At 48.6% G+C, this 13,217-nt stretch overlaps 1 protein-coding gene across 2 annotated transcripts in view; it reads left to right on the top strand.

Annotated features, from left to right (window-relative positions):
- The first annotated feature begins 433 nt into the window (after positions 1-433).
- LOC116830901 (acyl-CoA (8-3)-desaturase) overlaps positions 434-13,217 on the top strand; it is a 22,402-nt gene continuing 9,618 nt past the window's right edge. The window contains exons 1-5 of one of the 2 annotated variants that reach the window (XM_032790575.2): positions 434-740; positions 5,453-5,563; positions 6,148-6,345; positions 7,458-7,559; positions 7,771-7,899. In XM_032790575.2, the coding sequence (XP_032646466.1) occupies positions 522-740; positions 5,453-5,563; positions 6,148-6,345; positions 7,458-7,559; positions 7,771-7,899 (759 nt within the window). In that variant the 5' untranslated portion in view covers positions 434-521. The remainder of the gene's footprint in view (positions 741-5,452; positions 5,564-6,147; positions 6,346-7,457; positions 7,560-7,770; positions 7,900-13,217) is intronic. The other variant, XM_032790576.2, reaches the window with a different exon arrangement.

The following is a 13,217-nucleotide window of genomic DNA, read 5'->3' as shown; positions in this document are numbered from 1 at the left end:
GGAGGGAGTAGCGGGAAGGATGACAGAGAGGAAGCCAGACCTAAGAAGGCGAACCTGTGAGCTCGGGCGAAGAGCACAGACACACGAACTGCTCCCTGCTGGGGCTCCCCCTTTCTCCGCCCCGCTGGCATCCCCAGGGGGCTCCCTTCACAGCACAGACGCGGAAAGCATAGGGGGTCCGTGTCTGGGATGATTGACAAGAAACTAAACCAATAAAATGGCAAAGACCAGCCTTGGGGGGGCCGGAGTGACTTAAGAACCAGTGACATTGCGGACCTCTGCAGGGTGGGATCCAATGTGCCGGGATGAAGTCAATGAGTTCTCGGCGGAGGGGCTGTGGGGGCGGAGTTATGGAACAGATTACCCAATGCGTTCTCTAATGGGCGGGGCTGGAGGAGCGTGCTAGCCAATGAGCTCAGAGGGGGCATGTCCCAGGACAGGGCGCAGCTTGTGCTCTGGTGGACAGAGATAGTGCGGACCCGGCAGAGACTGGCTGAGCGCGGCGGCAGCAGCGAGCGGGGATGGAGGAGCCGGAGCCGGAGCCCGACCCGGGTGCGGGCGCGGGCTCCTCCCCGCGGCGCTTCACCTGGGAGGAGATCGGGCTCCGCACGGGCCGGGGGCACCCGCAGCAGGAGCGGTGGCTGGTGATCGACAGGAAGGTCTATGACATCAGCCAGTTCTACCGGCGGCACCCGGGGGGCGCCCGAGTCATCAGTCACTACGCGGGGCAGGACGCCACGGTGAGGGCCGGGGCTGGCGGGTTCCCTTCATTCCCCCTGCAGCGCTGAGCCCCGCGCTGGGGCAGGCGGCGAGCGGGTCATCGCGGGCGCTGATTTGGGGTCACACTGTGGCTGTGCCCTGCCTTGTGCTGCTAGCACGCTGTGGGGAGTTTTTGCGTGTGGCAAGCATTGAAGAGGTGGAGAGATCAGCAGGGGCGGTGGGGATGGGAGGTGGCAGAGCCTGGGGGATGAGCTAATAGGAGAGACGGTACTAGGCACAAGCTAAATGTTATGGAAAGGGGAGAGAGCAAGAAGGGATTCAGCCGCAGGGATTTTATTTCAGGTTAAGGCCAACATTTTTGACTGAGGGTGCCCACTGGTATCCATCTGTTTAAGTTGTTTTCTAATTAGGCATACAAAATTAGTGAACACTTTTGAAATTGATGAGTCTGAACCTGTAGACACTTCTGCACATTTAATTTTATTTACCTGAGTAGTCCCACTGAGGTAAGTATTTGCGTGGTCAGGGCCTTGGGTCTTAACCTCTCTCAGCTGCGCTTTCCTCATCTATAATAAGGAGGTAATGAAAAATACCTAGTACTTCATAACTACATACATAGTGTAAGAGCACATGACTTGTCAGTTGTTTTAGATAAGATCAGTATTTGCAGTGTTAAACCACATGCCTTATTTGGAACCAGAAGTACACAATAAGGCATCAGCAGAGACAAAAAACAAACAGCAAATACAGTACAGTACCGTGTTAAATGTGAACTACTAAAGAAGCAAAGGGAAAGCAGCATTGTTCTTCTGCATAGTAAAATTTCTAAGCTGTATTAAGTTACTATTCAGTTGTAAACTTTTGGCAGAACAACCATAGCATTTTATTGAGAGTTACGAACATTTCAGAGTTACGAACAACCTCCATTCTCAGAGTGGTCGTAACTCTGAGGTTCTACTGTATTGTCTATACTAAGCAGAAGATACTGTGGTGGGTATAAAAAGCTGTTCACAGGAGGTAAAACTATCTAAGGCGACACTGGAAGATTTTAAAATGCAATCTCCATAATGGGCCAGATTTTCAAGGTTAGGTGCACAGTCTTGCACACATGCATTCATACATGGACAGTCAGGCCACATCTGCATACAAATATTTGACTTGTGCATACAAGGTACACAAGTATTTATCTGAGTAAATTAAACATGTGCAAACATACCTTTGAAAATCTAGTCCTGTGTTTGCAAAGAGCTATATAATTGCAGAGTATTATTAAAGGGTACTATCAACTTAAAAATCACCCTGGTGTCTGAAAATGTTTTCCCTGCTACTTTTACAAGAAACAATAGCTAAGATTACTAGAACTGGAAAAATGTGACTACTCATGTAGGTGCTACCAAATACGCACATCACATTTGCTCTTTCCCTGTGTAGTCAGTTTCTCTCTGAGTCTTTCACACGTGGGGAGAGAAAAGGTTTTTAAAAAATTAAGACAATGTGGTTATAAACCACAAAGTTTGGCACATGGACTAGGGGCAGACATAGTATCTGAAACTACTCTTAATTTATTGTAATTGATGACATTTCAATTTCATTATGTCCCTTTTAATCCCAGACACCAACTGGAGTAGAAATAGAATTTGGGACCCAATGCCTTCTAGGGCTGCACAATATGGGCATAGCCAGCAGCCTAAGGCAATGTGCGGACCTTCACAACCTCCACAAGATCATGACAATTCCATCCTTTTTAAGCCCTGTTCCAGTGAAGGAGTGTCTAAGAAATGGGTCAGTCATAAGGGTCACAGGCACCTAGTGTTGGATTTATGTGCTATCCGGTATTAACAGACCCGTAGAGCAAATTGTGACAGATATGATAATATCCTGCAATAGCCTACACAAACCTTATTGAGCTGCATTAAACCTTATTTTCTTGAATTGTGTTTAACATCTTTGGAGTCCATTGTATTAAATGAGTGGTGTATATATCCTTGTGGGCCAGGTATTATATGTATTTTCACAGGAAGAGTAAATACAGCTTCTCCAGGAACTGAGAAAAGAGGGAAACGGTGATTAGTCAAAGGTGTACAGGTTATAACATCTTCAGAGAAGCACCCCTCCCTGATGAGGTTTGCATAAACTGGATTTTCCAGAGATCAACAGACAAAGAACAGACTTTTGGTTAAATAGCCTGAGTTAAAACTGACTTGGATCTTCTTTCTGATCCAGCAAAAGGCCAGGCCGTCTTATCCAAGGGGGAGGGAGGGCAATCCTTAGGAGAGGGTTGGGAGATCTTTGGTCCACCGAGGCCCCATAAAACTTGGATTGTTGTTCTGAGCGAAGGGTGTTATAAACCTGAAACCATCGGACTGTTATCCTCCCAGAGCCCGTGCTGGAATTGAGGTGACCTCTGGTAAGCATATTACCAAGTCTGTAGGTTCTTTTATTGTTTTAAAATATGTTCTCTCTGTAATGCTTTCCCCTTAAGAATTAAAGTGCTTGCTTAGAAAGAGCTGTGTGGTAACTCATAACTGTTGGCAATTACTCTGTTACTAGTCTCTGAAAAGAAAGCAAAGCACAGACCTTGGCCTATTAGGCAGTCTGCCTTGCTGGGGAATAACACAGTGTAGGCAGGCAACTGTTCAGCCTGGAAATACCCTGTTCAGAAGGGAGGGAGAAGCGGGTTTCCACTCAAGAGAGGCAAGACTGGCGAGCCAGAAGCCCAGAGCGGGATGCCCTTGCTGAACTATATGGAGGGAATATGGGAACAGTTGCCCTGAACTGTGACACACACAGCAAGTGTTACACTTTCTCATCTTCAGAGAGTAACCACAACTGGGTGAAACAGAACTGCTGACCTCTGAAGTAGCTGAGCTGGAGTGAATCCCAGCTTTTTTTGGGTATTTCTATACTGGAAATCTAAAATCAGACTCCTAGAAAAAACAGAAGCAAAGGAAAAGCACTTCCCCCTTAAATGTGTGGCTTGCTTCCTCAGTACCATGATTCTCAGAAGGTGCATTAAAGCCCCGTCACAATCCCCTACCCACCCTCCCTTGAGACTTTACTGCCAGGTTGTACAACCACCACTGTAATGATTGGTCTAAACTTGTCGTACCACCGTCTTCTGGTCTGCCCATGTGCAACGCTGTTATTCTCCCTCTTCCAATAGGAGAACAGAGATGAAAATACCCCTCTCCCTCTCCCCTGTTTAGGTAAGCCTGAGCTGAGAGGATGCCTTCTCCGCTTCCTGATTAAATACAACAAAGCTAAGCTAGAATTGGCTGCATCAGCCACATTTGAAAACTGTTCCTGGCTAGGTTCCATTTAAAGGGCCAGCACTTTCCTAAAGAACACAAAGCCATGTGGGCACGTGTTGTGTTGAGCAGTGAACTGGAAACAAAGAAAACCAGGAGTGGGGGCAGGGATTCCCTTGAAAAGAGAAATCAAAGTTAGTCCTGGGAAGACTGTAACTGCAATGCTAGGACAGTCATGGGGAGAGGAAATGTAAGAGACAAAGTGGGAGATTTTCAGTGGGAGTGAGGCACCAAACTAACATGTGAACCCCCACCAGTGGGTTTGGAATCTAAAGCAAGGTGGACTGTGAATATAGTGATACAGGTATATAAACCCTGACTTGCTTGCTTGGGGCCATGCTTTCCCAGAGAGGGCACAGGGAACATAAAGCTGCTAAGTGATTGCTGATTTTCCCAAGAGACAAGAAGTCACTGATTTCCCTGGCAGGGCTCTCCCAAGCAGCAGTGCACAAGTGTTGGGGGGAGCCAGGAGCGTGTTACACACACTGCTCAGTAATGTTGGGGGAGGCACCTGAGGGAACCAAAGGTAGCTAGAGGGAGAGCAGCAGTAAGCAGTGCAGCTGGGGGATGGGCCCGTGGGAGATTGTCAGTGGGGACGAGTCTGGAACAGCTTAGAGGTTTTGTTTGCAGTGAGTGGCAGAACCTGGGGTAAAGGTGGGGGAACCTCTTCAACCCTCCTCCTTCACCTGATTAACCTTTTCAATTCAGCCAGCCCAGTCCTGTCCCTACCCTCCAGTTGCCCCAGTCCCCAGCCTGTCTCCCCACTAGCTCCTGTACACCCATTCTGCAGGTCACTGAGACAGCCCTTTGCGGTGGATGAACCATGCTGGTTAGTCCAGTAAGGAGAGTGCAGAGCATCCAAACTAGCAATGCATGTTAGAGATGTCATAGCAGTTCCTGTGATCAGGGGGAGCAACTGCAGCGTAAGCCTTGCTGTTTGCCCTTAGCCCAGCTGGAACTGTGGGAAGTGGAGGGAATGGGAGTAAACTATTGCTTGGAATGCAAAGTAGAGGCAAAGGAAAGGGGGAAATGGGGTGTTAGAGAAGCAGGTGGAGTACAGCAGAGGGCACATTGGTTCATATTTTGAAAGTGGACGCGTTGGAGCCAGAAGAGGGACCGGCTGGTGTTGCACAAAAGGAGAGAAATGAGAGGAAACAGGAGGCAGAAGAGAATGGGGTCAAGGATGCATGTTATGGGTTGAACAGGAAAAGAAAGACTTTTGATTCAGAGGTAGGGAGGAAGAGGGCCCAGATGTGTATTAGAAATAGCTATATAGAAAGTGGCAGAGAGTTCCTACTGCAAGGTATCTGTTTTGGCTTTGAAGAGATCGCCAAGTCATTGGGCAGGGAAAGAAGAAGGGTCTGGCAGCTCCACCTGCCCCAATGTGTGATTTATCTCACCCCATTCTCTTGTCTGTGTTTCAGGATCCCTTCACAGCATTCCACCTTGACAAGGCTCTGGTGAGAAAGTACATGAGCTCACTGTTGATTGGGGAACTGGCATCAGATCAACCTAGCTTTGAGCCCAGCAAAAATGTGAGTGTCGTAAAAGTCAGATGTTGGGATGGGATTAGGGCAGCAGTGGGGATGTGCTGATATCCCTCATTTACTGGCAACCAGAACTCCCAGGAAATGGCAAATCACACTGCATCTTGGACTCGTGCCTGTTTGTCGTCCCCTTGGTGTCCACCAATACCAGCCTAGAAAAACAGGGCCTATTGGTCACAGGTTCCCTCCTGTGTTACCTCAACACTCGTCAGGCAGGGAACAGAACATGTTAGCTACAGATTCCCCCCAGTGATACAGGGACGCAGACCGGATAGGGCAGCGCCTACTAACCCGGGGATCCCTTTGGTGTCCTAGTGACCCTCACCTGAGAGTGGGAGTGAGAAGGGCAGATCCAGTCAGCCATAGGCTCTCCCTGGTGTCACAGAGACCCTTCACCCACCCAAGGATTATAGCATGTCAGCTGCATACTTTCCCTGATGTCACAGCTACTGCCTCTGAGGGGACCCCTGCTTTCCACTGCTCCTGCAGTGACCCCTCTGGAGCTCCCAGAGCTCCTGAGGCTGCTGTCTGGACAGCCATGGGAGAATGCTGAATGTTTGGTCTCCCTGCAGAAATTGCTGGTAGAGGACTTCCGCGAGCTGCGCACCACCGTCGAGAGGATGGGACTCCTCAACCCCAACCACCTCTTCTTCTTCCTGCTTCTCCTGCACATTCTGCTGCTGGATGCTGCCGCGTGGCTCACCATCTGGTACTTTGGGTCATCTTTCCTGCCTTTCCTCTTCTCTGCACTGCTGCTAGGCACCGTCCAGGTAAACTGCTAAGGGATCATCCTGTACTTCCGCAAACTCAGGACCAATGATGCATTCCCGGGTGCTTCTGTCAGTACTTGTGATGCTCTTTCACTAGATGAGCCAAGGAAAGATAAACTTGAAAATGCTTCAGAAATGCTGGGAGTGGGGAGCTGAAAGCGACTGCATTTTTGGTCTCTCCCAGCAGGATGCACTATGAAGAGCAGTGTAGGAGTTCTGGATGTGAAGAGCTCACAGCTTCTCCATTCCTTACCTGTCTTACATTCCAGCTCCTCCTGTTAAGGCGCAGTGGTTGTGGGAAGTTCCCAGATATTTTAGACTCAGCCTCTCTTTGGAGGAGGTGCTGCTGGAAATACAGCAGAAGCTCTGGATGTGGCAAGTTCACAAAAATTCCAGTCCCCTCCTTCCCAAGGTCTGGTTGAGAGGAGGGAATGCAGCTCCTCAATGCATGTGTTTTGAGTGAGTGGAGTTAGAACTGGTATCATTCGGTATCTCCTCCCCATAGTCTGCTAGAGTGCTTCATTCATCCTGGACTTCTTGCTATAGTGGAAACAAGGCTGTACTTCTCTGCTCTGTTTTGTATGAACTTTGAGAGACACCAGGCAGTAGCCACTCCCTCCTTGTGTTCCCATGGGAACACATAGTGCACTGGAGCTGAGCACATAGCTGCTCTGAAAGCCCCAGCTGTTCCTCATCTGCCCAGGTGGTTCCTCTGGAATTACAAATGCTCAGAGGAGGCAGGCTTCTCCTCAAAGGCTACTTTGTTATGGCACTCTGACCAGTTTGAAGAGAATAAATGCCCTGATTCTTAGTTCCATAGCCTTTTCTTCCTGGCCCCTTCTTCCCCACGTAAACAATTCTCCAGCGCTCTGTAATCTCACCCGGTCTGGGCTGGAGTCTAGTGGCAGTACAGTGAGGGAGCGATGTTTGGGATTGTGTGTGGAGAATGGAAATATCTCCTTGTTACCAATACAGGGTGCTCTCGCCTGCTTGAGATGAACAGTCAGGAAAGCAGGAGTGTTGTTCCTATGACTGTATGTGTGGAGAATGAACACTGTTGCAGAAGCTCACTGAACTCTGGCTGTTTTCTTGTGATTCCTTTTGTCTTCCAGGCCCAGGCTGGGTGGCTTCAGCATGATTTCGGGCACCTCTCGGTGTTCAGCAAATCCAAATGGAACCACTTGGTTCACAAGTTTGTGATTGGCCATCTGAAGGTAAGTGTTCGGTGCTGAGAGCAATCGCCAGAGTTTCAACAGGACTCATGAGCAAGGGAGTCCCACAGGTTCAAGAAGCATCTCGTTCCCTAAACATGACAGGGAGCGGAACGTGGTGCAGCTATTGGGAAGGGGTGAATAAGTGGAGGAGATGACTTATTTTTTGGTAGCACCGAAGTTTGAATCCTCTGGGTCTCATTTGTTCCTGCAGGGTGCACCAGCCAGCTGGTGGAATCACCTGCACTTCCAGCACCATGCCAAACCCAACTGCTTCCGCAAGGACCCTGATGTTAACATGCACCCCTTATTTTTTGCTTTGGGAAAGACTCTGTCTGTGGAGGTGAGTCTGGGGTCAGGTTGGGTCACTGGAAGGATGCGGCATTAAAAGGATCCAAAATCAGGAAGCAGCATAAAGTTGGGGAGAACATTGACTATCATGCAGAGCTGCAGAACAGCTGGACTGCCTCTGTATTTCAGGTATTCTGGGAAGGGGTTGGGAGGGACGGACCTCTTGCTTAAAATCCAATTTCCTGTGAGAGAGAGGAAGAGGAAGTGAGAGATCATGGAGTGGCAGTAGCCTCCCTGTAGCTGTGGTTGAAACCAGCTTCCTTTTTTTTTTGTGTCCTGGTATAACTTTGACTTAGAAAATTGGTTTAGCCTGAAAATTTCCAGCTCTACTCTGGAGGCAAAAAAGAAAGTTAATTAAACTGCTTTTGAATCAGTATAAAAATTACCCAGATTTGAAATGTTGTCTTATATTTAACATTACTTTGCCTTCCCCAGCTCCAAACAACTTGTTACAACTTCTTTAGACTTTCCATACAGTTAAATTTCATTAAAAGTTGCTTTTTTTGCTATGTTTTTTAATGTGCTAAAAATTGCTTCATGATTATGAGTCAGTATTCATTTTCTCAGCTGAAGAAAGGCTATGACAAGATACGGACGTGGATACAAGTTGCTTGTTTTGTTAATTTTTAGATTAGCTTGGCTATTTTTAGTGCTCCAGGAAGTGAAACACCAGCTAGCATATAAATGTGATTCAAGATTCCTATGCATTTCAGCCAAAACACTAGCTAATTCAGTGCTGGACCCACGGGCCCACTGAAATCATTGGGAATCTGTCAGTTAATTTCAGTGAGATTTGGAATTGGTCCCAGCTGGAGTGCAAATGTATTCCTGGTATAACACTTCCAGAAATGGTTTTGACATTTGGTTTTTTAAAACATGAACCCAAATGAATATAGTGACTGGCTCAGACTTTCTGATTTTTTTTCTCTGGAACTAAGGAATTGTTGGCCTACTCAGTGCAGGGAAGCAGTAAATTTGATATATCTGGACTTTAGTAATGCTTTTAGCACAGTCCCACCATGATATTCTCATAAGAAAACTAGAGAAATATGGTCTTGATGACGTTACTATAAGATGGGCGCAGAACTGGTTAAAAGACCGTTTTCAAAAAGTAGTTAGCAGTGGCTCATTGTCAAACGGGTAGGGCATATCCAGTGGGGTGCTGCAGAGGTCTGTACTGGTACCATTCAGTATTTTCATTAACAGCTGGGATAATGGCATGGAGAATATGCTTATAAAATTTGCAGATGACACCAAGATGTGAGAGGTTGCAAGGTTCTTGGAGGTCAGAATTAGAATTCAAAATTATCTTGATAAATTGGAGAATTGGTCTGAAATCAGTAATATGAAATTCAGTAAAGACAAGTGCAAAGTACTATACTTAGGAAGGAAGAATTAAATGCACAAATGCAAAATGCAAAATAAGTGGCTAGGCAGCGGTACTGGAGAAAAGGATCTGGAGGTTATAATGGATCTCAAATTGACTATGAGTCAACAGTGTGATGATGTTGGGGAAAAAGGCAAATATCATTTTGGGATGTATTACCAGGAGTGTCATATGTAAGACTTGTGAGGTAAGTCTTCCACTCTGCTCAGCACTAGTGAGGCCCCAGTTGGAGTATTGTGTCCTGGTCTAGGCACCACACTTTGAGAAAGATATAGACAAATTGGAGAGAGTCCAGAGGAGAGCAACAAAAATTATATGATTAGAAAAATCTGACCTATGAAGAGAGGTTTAAAAACCCCTGAGCACGTGGAGTTTAAAGAAGAGAAGGCTGAGGGGAACATAAGTCTTCAAATGTGTTAAGGGCTGTTATGAAGAGGACAGTGATTAATTGTTCTCCGTGTCCTCCAAGGGTAGGACAAGAAGTAATCAGCTTAGTTTGCAGCAAGGGAGATTTAAGTTAGATATTAGGGAAAACTTTATAGTTAAGCTCTGGAACAGATTTCCCAAGAAGGTTGTGGAATCCGCATCACTGGAGGTTTTTAAAAACAGGTTAGGCAAACAACTGTTGGGGATGGACTAGGTACACTGGGTCCTGCATTAGCGTGAGGGGCTGGACTAGATGACCTGTCCAAGTTACTTCCAGCCTTATGTTACTATGAATCTGTGATTCTGTTTATGTCAGTGGTGGGCAAACTACAGCCTGAGGGCCACATCCGGCCCTCCAGATGTTTTAATCCGGCCAGATGTTTTAATCCGGTCCTTGAGCTCTCGCTGGGGAGAGGGGTCAGGGGTTTGCCCCACTCTGCGCGGCTCCCAGAAGCAGTAGAATGTCCCTCCTCCAGCTCCTACATGTAGGGGCAGCCAGGAAGCTCTGCATGCTGCCCCCACCCCAAGTGTGGCCCCCACAGCTCATGTTGTCCGGGGACCACAGCCAATGGGAGCTGCAGAGGTGGCGCCTGCGGAGGGAGTAGCACATGGACAGGGCCAGCTCTAGGTTTTTTGCCATCTCAAGCAAAATTTTTTGGCTGCCCCCGACCCCAGCCCTGGGCTCTCACCCTCACTCCAACCAGTGCGCTCCCCCACCTGCACCCCCTGCCACCCCAGTGCTGGGCTCTCCCCCTCCACAAGTGCTGACTCCACCTGCTCCCCCCTCGCCTCCAGCTGGTCCAGCACTGGCAGGGTCAAGGTAATCAGCAGGGCTCCCGGGCTGCGCCTCAGCCCAGGGTCCCTCCATCCAGGGCTCCCGCCTCCAGAACCGGCTGGGACCTGAGAGGGCAGAGCTGGGGGACCACCCTGGCAGGGTGCTGAGGAGCCAGGGCAGGATAGCCCCTGAGGGAGTGGAGCCCCAGAGAGCAGGACGCAGGCCCCACACGGCAGCGCCCCGCCCTCTATGGCCCCACTGCTGCTGCGCTTCTGGCCGCCCTGCCACAGTCCTTGGGAGGCTCGGGCTGCTTCGCCCAGCCCTGGCTGCGGCGCTGGGGAGTGGCCGCCCTGCGGGACCTTCAGGCAGCTCTGTGTCCCGCAGGGCTGCCCCAAACCTGAGTGTCCCCCGTTCGGAGCCTGCCGGGCCCAGCCACAAGGTGTGGGCACTGCTCCCCGGCCGTGCAAACTGCAGCGACCCCAGGCGCCCACCACGCACTGCTGCTGCCAGGGCCAGCTCTAGGCTGTTGCCACCCAAAGCAAAAAAAGAAAAAGATGGCCGGAATGCCTCCCCTGCAAATGTGCTGCCCCAAGAACGTGCTTGGTTTGCTGGTGTCTAGAGCCAGCCCTGCATGTGGAGCTGCCTGGCCGCACCTCCGCGTAGGAGCTGGAGTGGGGACACGCTGCTGCTTCTGGGAGCTGCTTGAGGTAAGCGCTGCCTGGAGCCTGCCCCCTGACACCCTCCCGCACCTCAACCCTCTTCCCCAGCCCTAATCCCCCTCCCACCCTCCAAACCCCTCGGTCCCAGCCCAGAGTACCCTCCTGCATCCCCAGCCCCTCAGCCCCACTCCAGAGCCCACACCCTCAGCTGGAGCCCTCATCCGCTCCTGGACCCCAACCCCCAATTTTGTGAGCATTCATGGCCCACCATTCAATTTCCATACCCAGATGTGGCCTTTGGGCCAAAGAGTTTGTTCACCATTGGTTTATGGGGAGCTAGTGGAGTTGTTTGAGGATGGCAATGATATGGTCTCACTTATCTATACATAAGGCATTGAAAATCAAGAGTCTCCAAGATAGGAAAATCTATTCACTCTTGTTTCCATGGAGATGATCTACAGTCTAGGTGGTTATCTGTCTCTGCTTTGGAGGCTAATCTGATATAGGTGGGTGTTCTAAACACTGCCACATATATTAGTAGCATCATGTTTTATTTTGGTTTCTGTATTTTTGCATAGCATTCAAATTACGCTTTGTACCGTATGCATTTTTCCAGTGCGAGCAACTGTATTAAGCAGCTGTACTAGAAGGTAGCCTGCCTAGATATTGCCAGCTTCTGCTACCAATAGCAAGTTACAGTGGAGAGTAAGGCCCCAGGCCATCATGTGCTTAACTTTACACACATGAGTAGTCCCATTGGCTTCAACGAGACTACTCACATGAGTATTGTTGGACGTGAAGATGAATCTGTCCCAGATCCAGGACCCTGCTGCTCTCTGGTTTATTCCAGAGCATTAATGAAGGCAAAATTCAACTACAGTTCAGTCTGTTGGCTTATCTGTATTATCCAGGTGATAAGCACTCTCTTGTGACCATGTGGTGGGACCTTTTTTGCATGTCAGAGTGAAGGGAGCTTTCTGGATTAGTATCATCCACATGGAGCCATTTTGCTGATTGTCATTCTTTCAGTGGAGGCAGGGTAAAGCAGAGTAGAACCGTCCATCCTTCTCTACAGAGGTGACAGCTCTAATCAGGGCCTGCTACAGATCTGTCTTACTAACTGAGAGAGACAAGGTGGGTGAGGTATTATCTTTTATTGGACCAACTTCTGTTGTTGAAAGAGAGAAGCTTTTGAGCTACACCAGAGCTCTTCAGGTCCCTCTGTAGCTCGAAAGCGTGTCTCTTTCACTAACAGAAGCAGGTCCACTAAAAGATATTATCTCACCCATCTTATCTCTCTAATATCCTGGGACCAACATGGCTGCAACAACACTGCAAACATTAATAACTTAGCATACACATCAGAACATTCCTGTTTTCTGAGCCCAAGTGGCTCTGAGTTGAAAGATACGGATTGGGTGATGGTCAGGATCCTGGAGAGGTTTGGGTGTGTGTTGTATCCCATCTTCGCTATCTTCTCCTCTTGGTTAACAGCCTGGTGTGAGTTAACCCTGAGAGCACAGGGAAACCTGAGCATATGGACTGCTGTTGGGTGTGTTATTCAGTAGCGAGTGCCACTATTTGTCTGTGTGACTCTTATCAGCTCTGTGGTCTCTTGAGAGGACTATCTCACGGAAGGACTATCCGGATATGTGGACTCTCTACTCAGACCCTACACCACCAGCACTCCCAGCTATCTTTGTGACACCATTCATTTCCTGAGAAAACTACAATGCATTGATGATCTTCCAGAAAACACTATCCTAGCCACCATGGATGTGGAGGCTCTCTGCACAAACATCCCACAAACAGATGGAATACAAGCTGTCAGGAACAGTATCCCTGATGATGACACAGCACAACTGGTTGCTGAGCTCTGTGACTTTATTCTCACGCACAATTATTTCAAATTTGGTGACAATATATACCTCCACACCAGTGGTAGCACTATGGGCACCTGCATGGCCCCACAATATGCCAACATTTTTATGGCTAACCTGGAACAACGCTTCCTCAGCTCTCATCCACTCACACCTCTTCTCTACCTGTGCTACATTGATGAC

The sequence above is a fragment of the Chelonoidis abingdonii genome, chromosome 4 (assembly GCF_003597395.2).
Source record: "Chelonoidis abingdonii isolate Lonesome George chromosome 4, CheloAbing_2.0, whole genome shotgun sequence".
NCBI lineage: Eukaryota > Metazoa > Chordata > Testudines > Testudinidae > Chelonoidis > Chelonoidis abingdonii.
This window is presented reverse-complemented; position numbering and strand designations above follow the sequence as displayed.